General features: G+C 39.0%; 1 protein-coding gene across 9 annotated transcripts in view; it reads left to right on the top strand.

Annotated features, from left to right (window-relative positions):
• LOC115508053 (lysine-specific demethylase 6A-like) overlaps positions 1 to 23227 on the top strand; it is a 175309-nt gene that overhangs the window by 62556 nt on the left and 89526 nt on the right. For 8 of the 9 annotated variants that reach the window (XM_032592296.2, XM_036064360.1, XM_030306461.2 and 5 more), the window contains exons 5-6: positions 11050 to 11108; positions 12686 to 12806. The exons of the other annotated variant lie outside the window; for it this stretch is intronic. In XM_032592296.2, the coding sequence (XP_032448187.1) occupies positions 11050 to 11108; positions 12686 to 12806 (180 nt within the window). The remainder of the gene's footprint in view (positions 1 to 11049; positions 11109 to 12685; positions 12807 to 23227) is intronic. 9 annotated transcript variants of the gene reach the window in all.

Here is a 23227-nt window from a genome sequence, read left to right as displayed (position 1 = left end):
TCAGAAGTGCTACAAGGACCTGAGGAATGCCCAAGCCAGTTTTCGGAGAGACTATGTGAGGCATTTCATCCCTTTGATGCAGAAGCGCCCGCTAATCAGCAGATGGTTAATGCAGCTTTTGTAGCTCGGGCTCGGGGGCATTCTACCTAAGCTGCAAAACCTAGAGGGTTTCACTGGCCTGAATGCCAGTGAGTTGCTAGAAGTAGCAACCCAGGTGTTGGTTAACCATGGCCAGGTGACAACGGAAGGAAGAATGCCAAAAGAAGGGAAAACAGGCAGGCTTGTTAGCTACTGCCATAGTGGAGCAGTCAGAATGTTCCCGGAAAGGTGCCCTGCAAGGAAAGGTTCACGGCTAGAAAGGGGACCGCTGGGGAGGAAGGTGTAGCCCTGGATCAAAATTAGGGTGGAATCAGTGTGCTTACTCCCATCAGGAGGGCCGATTGTCAGCAAGGTCCCAAGCAGAAAGAAAGAGACCATGTGGTCCAGGGCTGGTATTAACTGGCTCCAGGTCCTCATGGGGCCCCCGAAGATGACTTTGTGGGGCTAGCCGCCAACAAGGACTATGAGGAGGACTAGGACAGACCGGCTATATTTTGTTAGGCCCCCAGGAGCCCATGGTCTGAATGAATGGGGGGCGGGGGGCAACCCATTGACTTTATGGTGGATACTGGAGCAGAACACTCAGTAGTGACCCAACCCGTGGACCCCTCTCACAGAGACAAGCCACCATTGTGGGGGCCACAGGCAGTCGGACGCACCGTCCCTTCCTGCTGCCTCAACGATGCAGTTTAGTTGGCCATGAAGTCATCCATGAATTCCTGTACCTCCCCGACTGCCCTGTGGCTCTAATGGGCCGTGACCTGTTGGGAAGGCTGCAGTCCCAGATAACTTTCCACTGTCGGGGACAGGCTGCTCTGACCCTACGGAAACCGGAAGCAAAGATTGTGACTCTCACGATTCCTCAAGGGGAAGAGTGGCGTCTCTGCAGTCTCACAACCGACGCCTGAGCTTCCCTCTGAGATCCCAGGAGTGTGGGCTGAAGGCAACCCACGAGGCCTGGCCTGAAACATACCACCTGTGGTTGTGGAACTGAAGTCAAGGCAGAGCTCACCCAACAGAGACCATACTTTATCCCTCGCAAGGCACAGACCGGGATCCAAAAGCACCTGGAGTGTTCAAGCTCAAGGAGGGAAGGGCAGTGCAGATGATGGACCAGATGCGGATTACTGCAGGGGGGATATTAGCCCCTTCAGAATGCCTGACCCTCAGTGTTTTTCCTACTCATTCCCACTCGTCAAGTCCATAAATTCCTTGTTCTGGGAACCAAGGGCAATTTTGTTGGACAGGCAATAATCTAAGGAGTGTCTTATAATTTAGAGTGGTCCCTGCTATCTCTCCTAGGGACTGAAGAATTCACATATAGCACTTTTGTTTAGGGGCTAGGGAGTTTTCCCATGATAGATCTCTCAAAAAGTTCCTTGGCAGGGAATCCCAATATGGTTTCGCTTTATCCCTTACCTCATCAGGAAGAGACTGTACCCAGTGCATTTTTTTCTTTTCTTTTTCTTGGAGCTCCTTAAGATTGTTCTGCAGCATCTTGCGTTCCTTGTGTCCCACTGCCTCCTGGCCTCATGGGCTCCCTGGCCATGTTGGCCCGTAGTCGCCTTTTCTTTTTCTTCTGTCACATCAGGGTCACCATCTGTTGTAGACTTGGGGTGTAGAGTCCTTTTTTGTCTAGCAAGAAAATGGGGTGCAGGATTTAAATATGAGAGATGGCTCATGTCCAGGAGAAGACAAGAGCCCTGATTAAGGGTCCTTGCTCTGTTTTTATTGGGATCAGAGGGCTTATAAACATGGTGATGGACGTGCACAAAGAGACAATTAAACTGTGAACATTAACTCATGGAGTGAGGGAAAGGGGATCTTGAAGATATGCAGGGTTGGGGGTTTCGGTTAATACAAAACAAAATCCTGGCGCCCAGGCATCCAGGTGGAAGGTTGTTTACAGCAGATGTGAGGCACCACCTCTGTTTACCTAAACTGGTCTAGGGGAGGAGAAAAACAGTGCATGTAACTCCAGGGTCAACAAGGCACCTTTCTTTTGCTTATCAGCTCCCTTTACCCTGCTGCAGTCTGTAGCCCTATTTACCTGTTTACCTAATTTGGTCCTTCTTTCCTGTGAAAGCAGCTTTCTGCTTTAGTACTAAATTTGGGGGGGGGGCGGGCAGGCGGGGGGCTGTATCTGCCCTGCATACCTAATCTTATTTATTTCATATACCTTTGTAATGGGACCTTTGCCCTACCCTCTCTATACTGGGGCCTCTGCTCCACCTTCTCTATAATGGGGCCTTTGCCCTGCCCTGTTTACCTAATCTTGTTTACCCAAACTTGGGTGTGAGCATCCTCTGGCTTTGTAATTCTTTATGCCTTGTTAACCCATCAGTGCAGGCTCAGGGAATTCCTAACGTTATTTCCCATTACCCAGGGACTGTGCTATATTTCAAGAGTCAGTACCACTGCTTCAATCACGGCCCATCAAGTTCTTCCACTCCTTCTACAAAGAAATAAGAGGCAGCCCCCTCCCATTTCAGTCCCAGGAAGGAACTTGTTTCTAGTCCTGGCAGAGACTATACCCTAGACACTAAAGTGTCTTCATGCTATGTATGTGGGGGAACCAACATGGGGGATCAGTGACCATGGGAGGCCTGGAAATTAGATTCCTGCAAGCTTTATAATGGAACAAATACCCCAGTTCCATTACCAGTATTTGGCTCCTCAAAACCTCAATCATTGGGAAGAACTGTCTGGCCTGGTGGGGAAAAAAGTTCACCATCCCTGTTGGAAACTTAGCATTCCTGGGCCAAAGGTTTTATAATTCAACCACCTGGAAAACTCAATGCTGGGTGTCCCTGGGTCACCTCCAGTGGGATGCTACCCCTTGTCTGACTTCTCTCATCTCTGACAGGCCTGGGACAACATAGACGCAGCCATTAAATGACAGGCCCCATTTGGACTATACTGGATATGAGGGGAAACAGCCTATACTTGTCAGGATCATGTGTACTGGGTGCTATCTGTCCATCTATTTTTCTTGCTCCGTCTTGCTAGGGGGGAACATCTGGGAGTTCAAATGTACAGAGATAGGGAGACTTAAAGGAATTGTGAATGCCTTGTGAATTGGCAGTTGTAAAGATGAGTGGCCTCCCAAGTGTATAATCTAATATTATGGCCCTGTCACCTGTGCAGAGGATGGGTCCTGGGGCTACTGCACTCCGTTTTATGTGCTAAACCGCACAATCAGACTGCAAGCAGTTGTAGAAATTATAACCAAGGAAACTGCCATTAGTTCTTCCTGAGCAGTGAACCAAAATACTCAGTGCCCTCTGTCAAAATCACTTGGCTTTAGATAACTTGCTTATTTCTGAGGGAGGTGTTTGTGGAAAATTTAAACAGAGCCTCTGGTGCCTACGTAGTTGATGAGGGAAAAGTCATAGAGGAGATCACAGATTGAAGAAGAATTGCTCATGTCCCCCTCCAGACCTGGAATGGTTGGAAGCCCAGGGAGAATTTGGAAGATGGTTTTTAACTTGGGGGTTGGAGGCGGGGATTCAAAACCCTCATGGGAATTACCCTCCTAATTTTGGGAGGGTGCTTCCTCTTACCCTGCTTAGCTTTCCTGGTTGTATAGTCTGTCTCCAGTCTCATTGAGGCCATGGTTGAAGGAAAGATGGCCACTCATGTAATGATGTTTTGGAAATATAAACCTCTAAACCAAGATGATGCTCTTTAACCCAAAAGTAGAAGGGTCTGAGCATCAAAGAGGGGAATATGGTAGGGTCCACTCTGTAAAGGGAGGGAAATAAATAACCTCAGACAACCTGGCCATACGTGTACGGGACAGCATCCTTCAGACCCTGTAATGTGGGACCACTTAATCAGACTGCGTGTTTGTGTGTTACCATATATGGGAGACAGGGAAATAGAAAATGTATAAAAAAACTATGCCATGTGGCATTCAGGGCTCAATTCTTCGGGTATGAATCCAACTGAGCAGTGCTGGCATGAATAAAGTTGCTTCCTGGAAAGGAAAGCCTCTGTGTCAAGACTCTGAGAATCCTGCTACACTGTGGGCAGAAAGTGCTGCACTGGGATTGTGAGGAATAGCTGATTATATACTATTAAATTAATGGAGGTTAGGGGTAGCCTAAATCTCTAAGGAATTTGGAAGGAAAGTGTTCAAGACTTTGAGGAGCTAGCTGCTGTGAAGATACTACTTTTAGTGTTTAATAAAACAACATTAAGGCACTAAGGCATGAGTGCCTAGGGGAGGGTCACACTCTGCATGTTTCAGGTGTCTATCAGTGGGCTGCAAGCTGTTAGGATATTTAAATTCAGCTACATGTCTTTTGCCTTTGCTTTCCTTATCAATTTCCAGTGGGCTTTTCTTTTTCAGATGGTTGCTAAAGTAAACAATAAAACTGAAATTTGTTTGCCATAAACTTCTGTCTTGGAACTACTTTTGCTCTGTCACATAACTTTATATATTTGTGTGTTGATTTTCATTTGGCTCAAGCAATTTTTAATTTCCCTTTTAATTTCTTTGATTCACTGGTTCTTCAGGAGTGTGTTTGATGTCCCTGTGTTTGTGAATTTTCCTGTTGATCCTCTTTTACTGAGTTCATACCTTTCATTGTAGTCTGAGAAGATAAGACTTCACCCGTTCTTAAATTTGAGACTTGTTTTATGTGCTAACATGTGATTTATCCCAGAAGATGTTCCATGTGTGCTTGAATAGAATGTATATTCTGACCATGTTGGATGAAATGTTTCATGTATGTCTGTGAGGTTCATGTGTTGTCTGTTATTCTAATTTGCTGTGTCCCTTTTAATTCTCTGGGTGATCCATCTGTTGTCCAGAGTAGGGTATTAAAGTCACAACTTTTATTGTATTGGTATTTATTTCTACTTTAATTTCTTATAATTAGTTTTTAAACTTTTATTTTTGAGGTAATCTCTACACCCACCATGGGGCTCAAACCCATAATCCTGAGACTGGGCCAGCCAGGCACTAGTATTTATTTCTGCTTTTAATTCTGAGGTGATCTGCTTTGTATGTTCAGGTGTTCTGGTGCTTTGTATGTTCAGGTGTTCTGGTGGTGGATACATAAATAACTTTCAATAATTGTGATATAGTGACCTGTGTGTGTGTGTGTGTGTGTGTGTGTGTGTGTGTGTGTGTGTGTGTAGTTACTAGTGACTTTCTTTGACCTTTTTTGGCCGTCTTTACCTTCAAATCTTTTTTTTGTCTGATACAAATGTAGCTCTTACCGCCTTCTTTTGGTTACCTTGCAGATAATCTTTTTCTCTTCACTCTCCTGTGTATCTTAGGCAGCAGCATATCACTGGATTTTTTTTTTAAATGTATTCAGGCATTCTATGTTTTTTGTATCAGTTTCTGTTTAATTATCGGTAGGTAAGGATTTACAAATACCATTTTAGTGTCCTTGATGTAATGTAAAGCCTTTGTTCCTTTTTATAATCTGGGTGTTTTCTTCATGTGATTAGATTACTTGGTGCTGACATGCTTTGACTTTTTATAGTAGTCTTTTATATCACTACTACAAGTTTTTCCTTTGTATTTACCAGGAAGCTTACATAAAATATCTTTTATTTATAACATTGTTTTATCTGGTAACTTTGCATACAAACTTTTCATCTTTTTCTTTCCCATTCAAATGTTGATGTTACAGTTAAGATATTCTTAAATTGTTTATGTAATGATAAACTATTGCACTTAATGTTTTTTTAACACTTAATGTTTTTTAAATTAGACCTGTATTAGACTTGTAAATGAATTATATATTACTGCCACAATATTAAGAGAATATGAATTTGAGTGTATATTTACATTTACCCAGTGAATTTTACATTTACATTCATATGTTTTTATGATGGTATTAATTAGCATCTTTTTATTTCCTCTTGAAAAACTCATTTTGGGATTTCTGGTAAGGCAGGTATAGTGATGATGAAGTTTCTTAGTTTTTGTTGGGGAAAAGCATTTTCTCTTCTTCATTCTGAAAGATGGCTTTGTTTAGTATAGTATTCTTGGTTGACAATTTTTTTAGTATTTTTTTTTTAATTTTTTTTTTCAACGTTTATTTATTTTTGGGACAGAGAGAGACAGAGCATGAACGGGGGAGGGGCAGAGAGAGAGGGAGACACAGAATTAGAAACAGGCTCCAGGCTCTGAGCCATCAGCCCAGAGCCCGACGCGGGGCTCGAACTCACGGACCGCAAGATCGTGACCTGGCTGAAGTCAGACGCTTAACCGACTGCGCCACCCAGGCGCCCTGAGTATTTTAAATGTATCCTCTTCTGCCCTGGAAAGTTTCTGATGACACATCTCCTTGTAGTTTTATTGGTGTTCCCTTGTATGTGAAATGTCACTTCTCCCTCAGTGTTTTCAAAATTCTCTTTTGTAAAAAAAAAAAAAAAAGGGGGGGGGCGCCTGGGGGGCGCAGTCGGTTGAGCGTCCGACTTCAGCCAGGTCACGATCTCGCGGTCCGGGAGTTCGAGCCCCGCGTCGGGCTCTGGGCTGATGGCTCAGAGCCTAGAGCATGTTTCCGATTCTGTGTCTCCCTCTCTGTCTGCCCCTCCTCCGTTCATGCTCTGTCTCTCTCTGTCCCAAAAATAAATAAACGTTGAAAAAAAATTCAAAAAAAAATTCTCTTTTGTTTTTGACAATTTAATTTTAATTATAATGCATGTTGATGTGGCTGGCCCTTTTAGGTTGAATCTCTTGGGTTCTTTTGTACCTCATTAGTCTGGATGTTCATGTCTCCAGATATATCCGCTTTTCAGCATTTATTGCTTTAAATATATCTTCTTTCTCTTCGTTTTTCTCTTTTGTACCTGGGTTTACAAAATGCTTTTATGTTTTCCTTTTGATGGTGTTTCATAACTCCTTTTCACCTTTTTTTGCTCTTCTAGCTGGTAATTTTTTTAAAGAATTCTTTTTTAAACATTTATTCACTTTTAAGAGAGAGAGACAGCATGAGCAGCGGAGGGGCAGAGAGAGAGAGGAGACACAGAATCTGAAGCAGGCTCCAGGCTTTGAGCTGTCAGCCAAACTGAACCAACTCAGCCACTCAGCCACTCAGCCAACTCAGTTGGCTCAGCCTCCCCTCCCCTCCCCTCCCCTCCCCTCCCCTCCCCTTCCTCTTTCTCCCTCCCCTCCCCTCCCTCCGTCCCTCCCATCCCTCCCTTCCCTCTCCTCCCTCCCTCTCCTTCCTTCCTTCCTTCCCTCTCCTCCCTCTCCTTCCTTCCGTTTCCTTCCTCCCCTTCCTCCCTTCCTTCCTTCCTTTTTTTGGCGATGGTCCTGAGGGACTCATGAATGTCAAATTCCAGACCTTGGTGATTTTAGGTGGCAGTCTTAAAAGTTGGGCCCATAAGTTTGTGGTCCAAACACTTTGTTCCTCATGGAGAAGACTGAAGTTAGAGAAGGCTTGTGATTGTTAAAGGCAGAATTAGGAGGGGAATTGTGGGGTTTATGGTATAAGAGTGTCTTGGTCTTCCTGCCTGTTTTGATGAGGATATTTTATCAACTACCTGATATGTAGGAGTCACTCAGCTAAGTTTTGAATTTCACTTAGGGAATTAATCCACGTGTTGCTGTATATTTGGTCCAACCCTGGGAGGAGGGAATGTCAGGAGTCTGCTATCTCTGTCATCATCTTGGTAACGTTCAGCCACATCTTTTTTTCTTTAACACAGACACATTATATAGAGTTATTATTGATGATCACATGAAACTAGGGTTTGTGACAGACACTTTGACAAATTATAAATCCTCTGAACCTCACTTGTTTCTGAATTATACAGAGAGAGAATTTCATAAATTATATATTTTGTAGAAAATTATACCTAATCTTCAAAACAGATGTAAAACTGACAAGAAGAGATCCCTGTAAGTCTTTATGGTATCCTTTTGCATTGACCCATGATTATCTCTGACAGTACTAGTTTCTCCATAACCTTGTCAGTACTCGTTATTGTCTTTTTTATTTTTGCCATCTTAGGTAGGTGGAGATATCTTGCTGTGATTTCGGTTTTCATTGCTGTGAAGGGTAATGATATGAACATCTTTTCAAGTACATACTGGTCATTTTTAAATTTATTTTTATTGTTGAAATATTTGATCTGTAACATTGTAAATTTAAGATGTACATGTTAATTTCATATATACATATTGTAATATGATTGCCATTGTAGCAGTAGTTAGTATCTCACTTTGTATTATTTTATATTTGTATTATTTTTTATATATGTATTGTATATTTTATGTATGTATACATTGTATTATATTTTTTATATATGTATCATTTTAATTTGTATTATTTTATTATTTCTTCTTGGTAGTTGGAATAATTCCTTTTTAAAAATTTTTTTAAATGTTAACTTCTGAGAGAGAGAGAGTATGAGTCGGGGAGGGACAGAGAGAGAGAGAGAGAGAGAGAGAGAGAGAGAATCCCAAGCAGGCTCCCACCTGTCCGCACAGAGCCTGATGCGGGGCTCAAACTCATGAACCGTAAGATGGTGACCTGAGCTGAAGTAAGATGCTTAACTGCCTGAGCCACCCAGGCACCCTGGTTGGAATAGTAAGCAAGTCTTTTTGTCTCTTAGCAAGTTTGTTGATTATAATACAGTATGGTTCTCTGTGTTTGCTGAACTGTGTGTGCAGTAGATTTCTAGGGGTTATCTTTCTACCCACTGGTAGTTTGAAATAAAACCTGTCCTATGCCCTTCACGTGTCTTCCTGTGGTAACCATCACTTACTCTGTATTTTAACAAGTTTGGCTTTTTTTAAAATTTATTTATATATTTTTTTTACATTTATTTATTTTCGAGACAGAGAGAGACAGAGCATGAATGGGGAAGGGTCAGAGAGAGAAGGAGACACAGAATCTGAAGCAGGCTCCAGGCTCTGAGCTGTCAGCACAGAGCCCGACGAGGGGCTTGATCTCACGGACCGTGAGATCATGACCTGAGCCGATGTCAGACGCTTAACCGACTGAGCCACCCAGGCACCCCAAGTTTGGCTTTTTTGATACCACATGTTATTGATACCATGTAGTGCTGGGTTTTTTTCTGACAGTTTTTACTGGTTTTCTGTTTTTCTGGTTGTTTTTACTTACCACTTATATTGTTACAAATGGGAGGATGTACTTTCTTATGGCTGAATAGTATTGTGCTCTGTGTGTGTGTGTGTGTGTGTGTGTGTGTGTGTGTGTGTGTAACATCTTACTTATCTATTCATGTGTTGATGGTACCTTAGGTTGTTTTTATATATCTTGGCTCTTGTGAATAATGTTGCACTGAACACAGGAGTATGTATATGTCCTTTCAATACCCTATTTTCATTTACTTTGGATAAATATACACTGGTGGAATTGCTTGATCATATGGTAGATCTCTTTTTAATTTTTGTAAACAACCTCTGTATTTTCTATAATTGTTGAACCAATTTATATTTCCATCAGGAGTGTACTAGGTTTCCTTTTTTTACATCCTTGCGAACATTCATTATCTCTTGACATTTTCATGATAGCCATTCAAAGAGGTGTAAAGGTGGTATGTTGTTGTGTTACTGAATTGTACCTCCTTGATGATTAGATGTTGAGCATCTGTTTATGTCTTGGCCATTTAAATGTCTTCTTTGGAAAAATGTTTAGTTCCTGTGCCCATTTTTTTTTTTTTAATTTTTTTTTTTTTTTAACGTTTTATTTATTTTTGAGACAGGGAGAGACAGAGCATGAACAGGGGAGGGTCAGAGAGAGGGAGACACAGAATCCGAAACAGGCTCCAGGCTCTGAGCTGTCAGCCCAGAGCCCGACGTGGGGCTCGAACTCACGGACCGCGAGATCATGACCTGAGCCGAAGTCGGCCGCTTAACCGACTGAGCCACCCAGGTGCCCCCCTGTGCCCATTTTTAATTAGATTCTTTTTGTTGTTAACTCCTTACAAGATACGTGGTTTGCAGAAATTACCTCCCATTCTTTTCATGTTTTTAATTATTCTGTTGTTCAGAAGATTTTACATTTAATGTCCTACTTGTTGATTTTTACTTGTGTTGTGTGTGCTTTTCATGTCAACCCAAGAAATCTTTGTCAAAACCACTGTCAAGGAGCTGCTTTTCCAAATTTTATTCCAGGAGTTTTAGGGTATTATGTATTGAGTATAATGTTTAAGTCTTCAATTGATTTCATATTAATTTGGGGGAGTACTGTAAGAAAGAGGTCCAGTTTCATAGTTCTGCATATATTTATCCATTTTTTTCAACTCCATTTTTTGAAGACACAGTCCTTTTGTTATCAGATGTTCAGATGTTCATGGCTCCCTGATTGAGAAATAGTTGACTGTAAATGTGGGGGATTAATTTTCTGCTCTCTATTCTGTTCTCTTGGCCTATAGTTCCATTTTTATGCCAATACCATACTGGTTTTATATGCTGTAGTTTGTAGCAGGAAGTGTTACACCTCCTGCTTTGTTTATTCTCTGGATTACTTGGGTTGTTTTGTTCTTTTGTGTGATTTCACATAAGTTTTAAGAATGTAAGTTTCATGTTTTCATTTTGGGCTTCATTAAAAAGAACGTGAAAATACCTGTTTTCTTCTTTTAAATGTTTATTTCTTTTAGAGAGAAAGAGAGTGAGCAGGGGAGGAGGAGAATGGGGGTGGGGGGTGTGGTGGGCAGAGGATCCCAAGCAGAGTTTGATAGGGTCCTAAATTCATGAACCATAAGATCATGACCTTAGCCGAAGTCAGATGTTGAGGTGACTGAGCCACCTAGGTGCCTCAGAATTGAAAATACTTGAAGTAGTTTGGCTTTTCTGAATTGCATGTTACTGAATGACCTCATTGTTTTCTTTTAAGTGTATTATGTAATGTATGGTAGAATTTTCAGAACATAAAAGCATAATGTACCAGATTTCTAATAAGTAGGAAACAGCTGTAAAAACTTTTACAATGAAAAAATTTTTTTTAACAGAATGCTGCCTTTTTATACGGCCTTGGTTTGGTTTACTTCTACTACAATGCATTTCACTGGTAAGTTGATTTAAACCATGTTTCCACTTACGTGTGTGTGAATGTGTGTATGACAAATATTTCCACATAGCTATGATAACTTGTGGACCCCCTTAAATTGAAGATAAGAGCATGAAATCAGAAGAGATAAATTAGTACAGGTGGAAAATACTGCTTTAATTTGTGTTTGACATTGTTTGGTTCTGCGAGATGAATGTAAATTTTGATTATTTATCTTAAAGTAATGTCTATATGTTTTCCAAAAAATGCTTACCTTTTAAAATACTCTGCAGTAAATTTTGCAATAAATTTTGTAATAAATGCATATAAAACTACACAACTTTAGAAGTAGGAACATAACCAAAATGACTTACTAAAGACATAGTGTGTCTTTGTCCTTATTTATGGTATACGTGGTATCTGTATGTTTTTTTGGTAAGAGGAAATTGACTTTGGAAACACGTAAGATTGTAAATAGTGACCCTTGAGGAGTTTAGAGAATACAGTACAGTTGATACTTGAACAAACAAGTTTGAACTGCACAGGTGGTCTTTACATGATATATTTTGTTGCTTCTAGGTGTATTTTCTCTACCTTATGATTTTGTTAACATTTTGTTTTCTGTACTTTATTATAAGAATGTATTTTATAATACATATACAAAATACGTGTTAGTTGAATTTTTATGGTTTCGATAAGGATTCCAGGCAACAGTAGGCTATTAATAATTAAGGTTTTGGGGGGTAAAAAGTTACAACTGGATTTTCTTGTTGCTCTGGGGGTTGCCCCTAACCCCTACACTATTCAGTCAGTGGTCAGTGGACTTTTTTTTTTTTTGGGGGGGGGGTCTCATGTATTATTCATTTTTGAGGAAGTAATAATTTACATAGTTCACATACTAAAAAATATTCAAAATTTATCCAGCATATTTGGCTTTTCTCTACTAGTAATCAGGAATTTTTAAAAAGACCAAGTAATTAAGAAGATATAGAATTAGACAAAGATAAAGTGATAGACAAATGAAGGTGGAAGTAGATTAGGAAGGTCAGAAGAAGAAGCAATCCTGCTAACATAGGTCCTTGATTTATGACAAAGGTGGTACTGCATTCCTATTGAGGTAAGATAGTTTACAGAAAAGACTGTACTGTAGGAATTCCATCTGGAAGAAATAATTACCAGCCTTATATATATTACATTATACTAATAACAGATTACAGGTAGAATCTAAACAAAAATGTGATAGGCAAGTGAAGTTTCTAAATGTAGATCTTTCTGGAGCAGTATAAAATGAGGATTAACACTCTTACCCTCTTGGCCTTTTAAAACCTTTCCTATCGTCCCCATCTGAGATGCTTCAGAAAAATTTAAAAAGCAGTTATTGTCACTGAAAATGTTATTAAACCTTTACTGTTGAATGATCTGTGAATGTGAATTTGGAAACGATTGAGTTTCCATATCTTTTTCTAATCTAAAAATGTTCGTAAGATTTTCAGAAAGTTGTAATTTCTGTCAGAATTGTGTAACAGGAATGTTTCCTGAAGTGCCAAGGAAAATACATATAAAGACTAAAAGTTTAGATTCTTTTGTCTTTGTTTCAGGGCAATTAAAGCATTTCAGGAGGTGCTTTATGTTGATCCCAGCTTTTGTCGAGCCAAGGAAATTCATTTGCGACTTGGGCTTATGTTCAAAGTGAACACAGACTATGAATCTAGTTTAAAGGTAGGTAGCTTGGGTTTTTCCTAGACAGACACTATTCTGTGTGTGTGTTGCTAAGTTTTAAGTGTTCAGAAATGTTGGAATTTATATGACCACTGTAAAAAAAGAACTAATTTAGGATATAAATTAAAAGGTTAGAAAAAAAAAAGGTTGAATTTCAGGGTACAAAGTAGACTTGATGCAAAGATTTGCAAGATGAATTTTTGGTTCTTTAAATTTTATTTTATTGGTTTGTTTTTATTTTGTCTTTAAAAAGTGTTTGAAGTGTGTGATTCAGAAACAGTGAAGGCTTTTATTATATTTGAGCATGTAAAGCACTGGCCATAAAGATGAAGAGCAGTTATTGATGAAGTGCCAGTAATCTAATCATTGGCTAGTCTTGAATTCATATGAGACTGATTAGAAGTCTGCTCCCTTCTAGTAGCACGACACATGCCATAGGCAAAATTTTGTAATACATTCTTCTCTGTTAAAACTTACGGACTGCTGGTTGGTGAGTGTAAATATTACTGTGATAAAATAATACATTGTTAAATATTTTAATTCTAATGGAAATATGACTTATCAAAACTTTTCATTTTTCAGTTTCTGGGTTCTGTCATTTTATGTCTTCTGAGGTTATTAATGGAAATGGAGTTTCTTTGTATGACAAAAGTATTGCTCTGTGAAAGAATTCAAGTTTCTGGGGAAAAGCATTAGGTTTTGTCAATTTATAACCATTTTGAATGTTTGCTTTTTTCCTGACATAGATCTATTGTGGAATATCTTGCCTACAAAAGAGTGTGTGTGTGACTATAGTAGGACTTGCTCTGAACTCACTAGCGTGGAGTTGGTAAATAAATGTTATTTAAAAACTATATGTGATAGGGGGTTCTCTAAACCACCCTTAGTTGTCAGTGATTTGCTGAAGGTCACTGAACTTAGAAAACAGTTTATTTATGGTTATAGTTTATTACAGTGAAAGAGCACAGATTAAAATTGTCAAATGAAAAAGCACAGGAGGTAGAGTCCAGGAGAGAGAAGAGCCCTGTTTATACTCTCTCATTTCAGTCATATGAATAGCACTTAATTCATTTCAATGATGTGTGATCACACGCACATAGTATTGTCAACCAGGGATGTTCACCCAAGCCTTTCCAGGGTTTTTTTCCCTGTCCATGGAATGTGTATAATATTGGTGGTTGATATTGGTGAGACGGAGAGCATACCTAGCCAACCTTAGTTACCTAGTCATCAGTAGCCCCTTTGATATCAGACTGATACACTGTAGCCTCAGGCCCCCAGCACAAATAATGTAAGCATAAACTATATAGATGACTCAAAGTTCTGGGTATAGAAAGGCACACTTGTAAGGCAGAATATTCCAACGATGTAGAGATCATCCTCAGGAGTTGGTCAAGGGCCAGACATTTCTTTAAATGTGCAGGGTTTGGACAACTGAGACCTGCTGAGTTAATCTCTTCCTGTGCTGTGTATTCATGCACTGCCTTAAACAAAGTATTGAATGTAATTGTCTCTGAATTTTATGGGTTTATAAAAGAATGATACTGACTGCACAAGTATTCAGTCAAGAACATTAAAACCATTGCAGATAGACTAAAGAATTTAGATTACATAGAGGCCACAGAAAGAAGTGTAGCTAAGGAATAAGTCCAAGGTTAAATGCAGCTTGTGTAGAGAATGGAATCAGATTTATCAGTTTACTGTTTAGCATATCATTTATCAAACTGTATACTGTGGGACTTTAGTGGAATTGAAATGTAAAGTAAGTATAGCTATGACACCTTGCAGATTTTAACCCTTCCTGACATCCGCAATATATATTAACCCATCAGAGATGCTAATAAGTCTTATATCAGGAAGTAAATTAAATCTGGTATAATTTTCTTGGAACATATGTTATCCTACTGCAGGTTTTTTGTTGAGTTTTGTTTTTCATTTTTTTGTTTTTGTTTTTGTTTTTGTTTGATGGGTGTTCTTTGGAAACACTGAAGGGCAAAAGGAAAACAGCGAAACATTTTTTTCTCTTAAATATGGAATGTGTATATACAATTAGTGGAGAAAAGATTAACTGAATAATAATACAGTGGTTAGTATTATTAAAATCTGTGGATGCTAAGCTGCAATTACTGATTTGGAAGTGTTTACAATATCCTTTATTTAGGCAGAACAGAATTAAATATTCACTAGCTAACTGAAAGTGATTTAGTTAACTGATACATAAGAAAAACAGTCTTTTATATATTTGTACTCCTTAGGCTTAGGTAAAAAGCTCCAAACCTTCAGATGATTTTGATTTTAATAAAAATATCTTACATACATACATGTAGCTTTTTCTATGCACTGCTTTCTTTTACTTCTGACAGCTTTGTGATGCAATCTCGTTTGTATGGAAAGGATAGGGTCTCCTGGGTGGCTCAGTTAGTTAGACATCAGACTTCTGCCCAGGTCATGATGTCCACCTTTCTTGAGTTCAAGCCCTGCATTGGACTTTGTGCTGGCAGCTCAGAGCCTGGAGCCTGTTTGGGATTTTGTGTCTCCTTCTCTCTCTGCCCTTTCCTCTTTTCTCTCTCTCTCAAAAAAATAAACCATAAAAAAAAAAAGAAAAAGAAAATAGGATATTGGGATGTTTTTGACATTTATCTTTCTGTTAGTTTTTAGGTCATTTGATTTTTATTTGATCCCAGCATTTGCTTTTTAAGTTCTCTGTTAATAGAAATATGCCTGTCTGTTTGGAAGAGAGAGAGAGAGAGAGAGAGAGAGAGAGAGAGAGCGAGCAGGGGTGGGGAAGAGAGAGCAGGGAGGCAGAATCCCAAGCAGGCTCCATGCTGTCAGTGCAGAGTCCGACATGAGGCTTGAACTCATGAACTACGAGATCATGACTTGAGCTAAAACCAAGGGTCAGATGCTTAACCACTGAGCCACCCAGGTGCTGCAGGATGACAAATTATCATATATTGTGATATAATTACTTAGCATTTAAAATGAATGAAACTAGGGGCCATCCGGGTTGCTCAGTCAGTTGAGCATCTGATTTCAGCTCAGGTCATGATCTCAGAATTTGTGGGTTTGAGCCCCATGTCAGGCTCTGTATTGACAGCTCAGAGCCTGGACCCTGCTTCAGATTCTGTGTCTCCCTCTCTCTCTGCCCCTCCGCTGCTTGTGCTCTGTCTCTGTCTCTCAAAAATAAAAATGTTTAAAAAAATTACATGAATGAAACTATGACTCATTCCTAGGTTGGACTGTAGTAATTAGTCTTGCCAGGTATAAGAACCTCTGTACTATACCATGGTGTTTCCTGGTGCAGTGTATTAGTGTAGACACTTAAATCTTAATTCAGGTTGGTTCAGATAACAGTAAAAATGCAATAGCTCTTGTCCTAGGAATTCCAGGCTTCAAGATTAATTGATTTAGTTGTTATAGATATGTCATGAAGATTCATATTTTTTCTTATCTGTTGCTTTTTCCATCTTTAGTATAGCATAGTTACCATATGTGAAAGAAGTACATTCTTTCTCATTCTGTTTATATTCATTAGTTTGTGACTTACTGTAATCCAGACCCACAGTAGGTGCTTGGCAAAGGTATCATCATCATTCTCATCTTCCTATGATGTGGAAGAATAGAATGTAGCTTCTTTTTAGTATCTTGAAGACTTAGAAATATTGAAATAACTTTTTACTTATTTACGTTTAAATGTTTGTTTATTTTTGAGAGAGAGATAGAGCATGAGCAAGGGAGGGGCATAGAGAGAATAGAGGGGGGTGGGGAGTGGAGAGAGAATCGCAAGCAGACTCTGTACTGTCAGTGCAGAGCCAATGCAGGGCTTTATCTCAGCAAACATGAGACCATGACCTCAGCCAAAATCAAAAGTCAGACGCTCAACCAAGTAAGGCACCCAGTTGCCCCTTGAAATAACTTTTTAAAAATCTGCAAGGGACTTGCCTTTGTTTCTCACTTGCCAGATGTAGGTTGGGTGATTTCTGTCGGAAGGGATGGAGTTACTGGTAGATCCATTATTGAGGAAGATCTGATTGTCCAAGAGGTAATGTAGAATGGGTGTTGCTCTTAGAGAACAAAGCCAAGTTTAAGTCGCATAGAGTTCAGGTCTTTCTGAACCAGCTTGTTTTTAACTCCATGAGAGACATGGTATATTTTGCATGTTCTAGTTACTAAGTTGTTTAAAAATTATTTAATGTTTATTTATTTTTGAGGCAGGGGAGGGTGAGAGAGAGAGGGAGACACAGAATCCAAAGCAGCCTCCAGGCTCTAACTGTCAGCACAGAGCCCGACGTGGGGCTTGAACCTATAAACCTTGAGATCATGACCAGAGCCAAAGTCAGATGCTCAACCAACTGAGCCAGCCAGGTGCTCCTTTTTCCTAAGTTATAAAAGATTCCTATACTTTTTTCTGCACATCTATACATTATCAGCCCTTCTTTTTTCATTTCTCTTCCTGAAAACAGCCAGATGTGTCTCTGAAGCAGAGTGATTCACTTTTAGTGTAGTGTAAAGAGCCATTGAGGGAGTAAATTTCATTTTAAAACTTGACACTGCCACAAAATATCTTCATCTTGCTAAGGTCATTTAAGGTGTTAAGAAGATTTATTTATTTTGACAGAGGGAGTGCAAGTGTGGGGAGGGGCAGAAAAGGGAGAGAGAGAATCCTAAGCAGTTTCCATGCTGTCAGCACAGAGCCTGAAGCAGGGCTCATGGTCAAACCCACCAACCATAAGATAACTGAGCAAAAGCTGGACACTTAACCAACTAAGCCATCCAGGAGCCACACTTTGCTCAGATGTGTTAATTATTCTCATCCGTACTGTATCTTTATACCTCAAATCACTGCACGTACTTTGTAAGACTGTTGTAGTGAATAAGTAAGGAATATGAAAATGTCTGGCAGATAAAACATTTTTTTTAAAGACCTTTTAAAAGCTCTCCTTTATATTATGTAAAATTCTTCTAATTGGGAGACACTATGTATAGCAATTCTGAATTCCAGTTCCATTTTCCATTCATAGAATTTCATCTATCCTCAAAAAAGTGATACACTATTTTCAGTTATATGGTCTTATTCTTAAATTAAATGACAAACAGAATTTTAATGTGCTCAGTGAGTGTTAGAAATGGCAGTTCTCTGCTAGGAATTTACCCAAGGGATACAGGAGTGGTGATGCATAGGGGCACTTGTACCCCAGTGTTTATAGCAGCACTCTCAACAATAGCCAAATTATGGAAAGAGCCTAAGTGTCCATCAACTGATGAATGGACAAAGAAATTGTGGTTTATATACACAATGGAGTACTACGTGGCAATGAGAAAGAATGAAATATGGCCCTTTGTAGCAACGTGGATGGAACTGGAGAGTGTGATGCTAAGTGAAATAAGCCATACAGAGAAAGACAGATACCATATGTGTTCACTCTTATGTGGATCCTGAGAAACTTAACAGAAACCCATGGGGGAGGGGAAGGAGAAAACAAAAAAAGAGGTTAGAGTGGGAGAGAGCCAAAGCATAAGAGACTCTTAAAAACTGAGAACAAACTGAGGGTTGATGGGAGGTGGGAGGGAGGAGGGGGTGGGTGATGGGTATTGAGGAGGGCACCTTTTGGGATGAGCACTGGGTATTGTATGGAAACCAATTTGACAATAAATTTCATATATTGAAGAAAAAAAAAATGAAATGGCAGTTCTCCATTTGTGGGCTAAACCTGTATATGAACTATTCTACTCCAGAATAATAACACCACTTCAGATTTTGTTGTTTTCACTTTTCCTTTCTTATATAGTTTCCTGGGTACATTTTGTTGTTTCCTTACTTGTGTGATAGTAAGATTTTACTTCATTACTTCTTAATTTAAGTGATACTGATGTACTCTATAACAGTATGTTTAAAGCATAATCATTGCTTCAATAAAAGACATTTTGACAAATACATTTTTATAATACTAGTAACTTCTATTTACTATTATACTGTTAAGATGGATTCTTTGAAATGAGTACAGAATAAGAATATTGGTACAGGTTTCATGTTTTTCAGAGACCGTCTTAATTTCATGGAATTATATATATAGCGTTCTCCCCTGATACTTTGCTTATGTGTATAATGCTAATTTCCTTAAATATATACCAATAGCAGAGCTGTTGGATTTTTATAGGATTGTGAGTATGTTTGTGTGTATTTGTGTATGTATTTTGGGATCTTTTCCTGGCATACTTATAAACATATTGTCTCCTTATAATTTGCTAGTTGAAAATAAGAAATACTGACTTAAGAGGCAAATATAAAAGGAGTAATAAACATGAGCATTAAAACATCATTTAGCATCACTAGTTGCAGCCAAGACAGAAGAGTGTATTCATGGGTTTTATTTTACTGTTTTATCTAGTATACCAATACTTTCACAGTATATCTTTTAGTAATTCATTTTGCATTGTTCACTGGGCATATCATATGCCAGGAGTTTTAGAGCATTATTCTGGGATAATTTAAGATAGGGGTTGGTAAATTACTTTTTATTCTACAATGGTTTTACAACTGCACCTGTTAGTTTACAAATTATTTGTGGGTGCTTTTGGGTTACAGTGTCAGAGGTATGTCAGAGACTGCATATCCTACAAAATAGAAAATATTTACTCTCTGGGCCTTTACTGTGTTATTGTTGAGAAAAGCCAAGTTCTGTTTTTTTGAATGACTGTTTATCTTATTTCATTGACAAGATACTTTGGCCTACTATGGACAACATACTACATACATATATCAATTACAGATTACATAAGAGATGGAAAGAACATTGAATATAAGAAAACTTATTCTCTCTTTTTTTGGCTTACACTGATTAGATGGCCTCCAGTACTAGTTTCTTTCATACTTCAGTTAGTGGTCTGTCTCTGCTTCCTTGTATTACAACATAAAATAGACATAAATTCCTAGAAAAAAAATAAAATGAAAAATTTAAATTTACAGAGTATAAGCCCAACTTTTAAAAACGTGTTGAAATGTTGTATTTACTTTTAAGAGACAGAGAGACAGTGTGAGAAGTGAAGGGGCAGAGAGAGAGGGAGACACAGAATCCGAAGCAGGCTTCAGGGACCAAGCTGTCAGCACAGAGTCGCTTGTGGGGCTCGAACTCACGAGCCCCGAGATAATGACGGGGCTGAAGTCAGATACTTAACGGACTGAGGCACCCAGGTTCTCCAAGCCCAATTTTTTGCAAAAGATTTTATTATTATTTTTTAAAGTTTGTTTATTTATGTATTTTGAGAGGGACAGAGACTGTACAAGTGGGAGAAAGGCACAGGGAGAGAGAGAATCTGGAGCAGGCTGGCACCAGCCCACAGACGCTGATAGGAGGATTGAAGCCACGAAGCTGCAAGATCATTACCTGAACCCAAACCAAGAGTCAGATGCTCAGCTGACTGAGCCATTCAGGTGCCCCAGTATAAGCCCAACTTCTTAAATTCAGTGGCAGAGTTACATTTTAATACATATAATGGAAAAAATTGAACATTGAAAATTTAAAATAAAATTTATAGGTTCATACTGAGGCAACTAATATATACCCCTCTTTTTACCCACATAACTTTTGTTTAGCAGTTATAATTCACAGTACTACTTACAGTATATAATGTTTAGTTAAACATTTTGTAGTAGAACCTAGTCTTGACAAAGTGGTGGATTGAAATGAAGATATTGTAAAGCATTCAACTTTTATAAAGCAAATGATGCTGGTTTTTTTCCAGATGCTTTCTTAGTAGCAGTTTCCAATTATTATTGTAAATAATAAATAAACTATTATTGCTTATTCTGTAAAGCTATAATTAAATTATCTTTTTTTTTTTAAACGTTTATTTATTATTGAGAGACAGAGACAGAGGGTGAGCATGGGAGGGGCAGACAACTGAATCCGAAACAGGCTTCAGGCTCTGAGCTGTTAGTACAGAGCCCAACGCAAGGCTTGAACCCACCAACCTGCAGATCACAACCTGAGCTGAAGTCAGATGCTTAACTGACTGAGCCACCCAGGTGCTCCAGTTTTTTTTTTAATGTTTATTTACTTTTCAGAGAGATAGGTAGAATGTGAGTGGGAGGAGCAGAGAGAGAGGGAGACAGAATCTGAAGCAGGCTCCAGGCTCTGAGCTGTCAGCACATAGCCCAATGGGGGCTCAAACTCTCCATCCACCCTGTAATTAAATTATCTTTCAGTGAAGAAATGATCATAAATTCCTTATGAATATTTTTTTGATGGTAATAGAATTTAAAATTGATGAGGTTTGTTGAAAATATTTTACAGATATAAAATATGCTCATCAGTTTCATTGTGAAATTTTGAAAGCTGTCATGACAATAAAAAAAATTTTTTTTAATGTTTATTTCTGAGAGAGAGAGAGAGAAGAACAAAGCATAAGTGGGGTTAGGAGCAGAGAGAGGGAGACACAGAATCAAAAGCAGCTCCAGGCTCTGAGCTGTCAGAATGGAGCCTGATGTGGGACTTGAACTCCCAAACCACCAGATCACAACTTTAGTTGAATAAAGTCAGATGCTTAACTGACTCAGTCCCCCAGGCGCCCCAGGTTCTACTTTTTAAGGCAACTTTCAAATACAAATTACAGCATGGTTTACTACTTCTGCTGTGCTATATGCTGTATGTCAGGACTTAGTTACTACCTACTGGAAGTTTGTACCTTTTGACCAACTTCACTCATTTTACTTACCCCCCACCCCCTTCACCTCTGGCAATCACCAGTTTGTTCTCTGTAGCTATGAGATGTTTCTGTTTGACTAATTTTTGTTAATTTTTAAAATTAAGTTGTATTTTAGTTCCAATATAGTTAACATACAGTGTTTTATTAGTTTCAGGTATACAATATAATGATTCAACAATTCTGCACATTACCCACTGCTTATCACAAGTAAAATCCTTAATCCTCTCACCTCTTCACCCGTCTACTATCCCCCTAACTGTGTTTGTTCTCTAGAGTTAGGAGTTTGTTTCTTGATTTGTCTGTCTCTTTTCTATCAGTCCCCCCTTCCCTCGTTTTTTTTTGTTTGTTTGTTTGTTTGTTTTTCCCTTAAATTCCACATATGAGCAAAATCATTTGGTATTTGTGTCCTCTGACTTCATTTCACGTGGCGTAGTACACTTTGGCTGCATGCATTAAAAAAAATCTTTTTTTAATGTTTATTTTTGAGACATATACACACACACACACACACCCCATGAGTTGGGGAAGGGCAGAGAATGAGGGAGACACAGAATCCAAAGCAGGCTCCGGGCTCCAAATTGTCAGCACAGAGCCCAGTGCGGGACCAGAAACCATGAGCCTTGAATTCATGACCCAAGGCAAAGTCAAAGGCTCAACCGACTGAGCCACCAGGCACCCCAAGATTCCCTTCTTTTTTATGGCTGGTGTATTCCATTGAGATCTCTCTATCTCTGTCTGTCTGTCTGTCTGTGTCTGTCTGTCTGTCTATCTACCTACCTACCTACTTATCTATCTAATCTAATGTCTTATCTATCTGTCTGTCTACCACTTCTTTATCCATTCCTCAGTTGATGGATATTTGGGCTGCTTCCATAATTTGGCTGTTATAAATAATGCTGCTATAAACATAGGGGCACATATTCCTTTGAATTAGTGTTCTGAATTCTTTTTTTTAATGTTTATTCCTGAGAGTGAGAGCAAACATGAGCAGGGGCGAGGGTGAGAAAGTGAGATAGAAACTCGCAGGCAGCTATGTGACACAGTGGAGATCTTGAATTCATAAACTCATAAACCATGAGATCATGACTTGAGCTGGAATGAAGAGTTGGATGTTTAAATGACTGAGCCACTCAGGTGCCCTAGTGTTTTGTATTCTTTGGGTGAATACCCAGTATTCTGATTGATTGCTGGATCACATAGTAGATGTACTTTTAACTTTCTTAGTATCCTCCATACTGTTTTCTGTGGTAGTGGAACCAGTTTGTATTCCTACCAACAGTGCATGAGGATTACTCTTCACCACATCCTCACCAATACTTATTGTTTCCTGTTGTTGATTTTAGCCATTCCAACAGGGGTGAGGTGGTATCTTATTGTAATTTTGATTTGTATTTTACCTATAATGAGTGATGGTGAGCATGATGTGTCTGTTTGCTAATCTGGGTGTTGTCTTTGGAGAAATGTCGGTTCATGTCTTTTGTCCATTTTTTCATTGGATCATTTTTGGGAGTGTTGAGTTGTATACAAGTTCTTTCTAGAATTTGGAGCATAACCATTTGTCTGATATGTCATTTGCAAATATCTTTTCCCATTCAGTAGGTTGCCTTTTAGTTTGCTGGATTGTTTCTTTTGCTGTGCAAAAGCCTTCTGATTTTGATGTAGTCCCAATAGTTTAATTTTGCTTTTATTTCTCTTGCTGGAGACATACCAAGAAA

The sequence above is a fragment of the Lynx canadensis genome, chromosome Y (genome assembly GCF_007474595.2).
Source record: "Lynx canadensis isolate LIC74 chromosome Y, mLynCan4.pri.v2, whole genome shotgun sequence".
Classification (NCBI taxonomy): Eukaryota; Metazoa; Chordata; class Mammalia; order Carnivora; family Felidae; genus Lynx; species Lynx canadensis.
The sequence above is the reverse complement of the archived record's forward strand: the minus strand, read 5'-3'. Positions and strand labels throughout refer to the sequence as shown.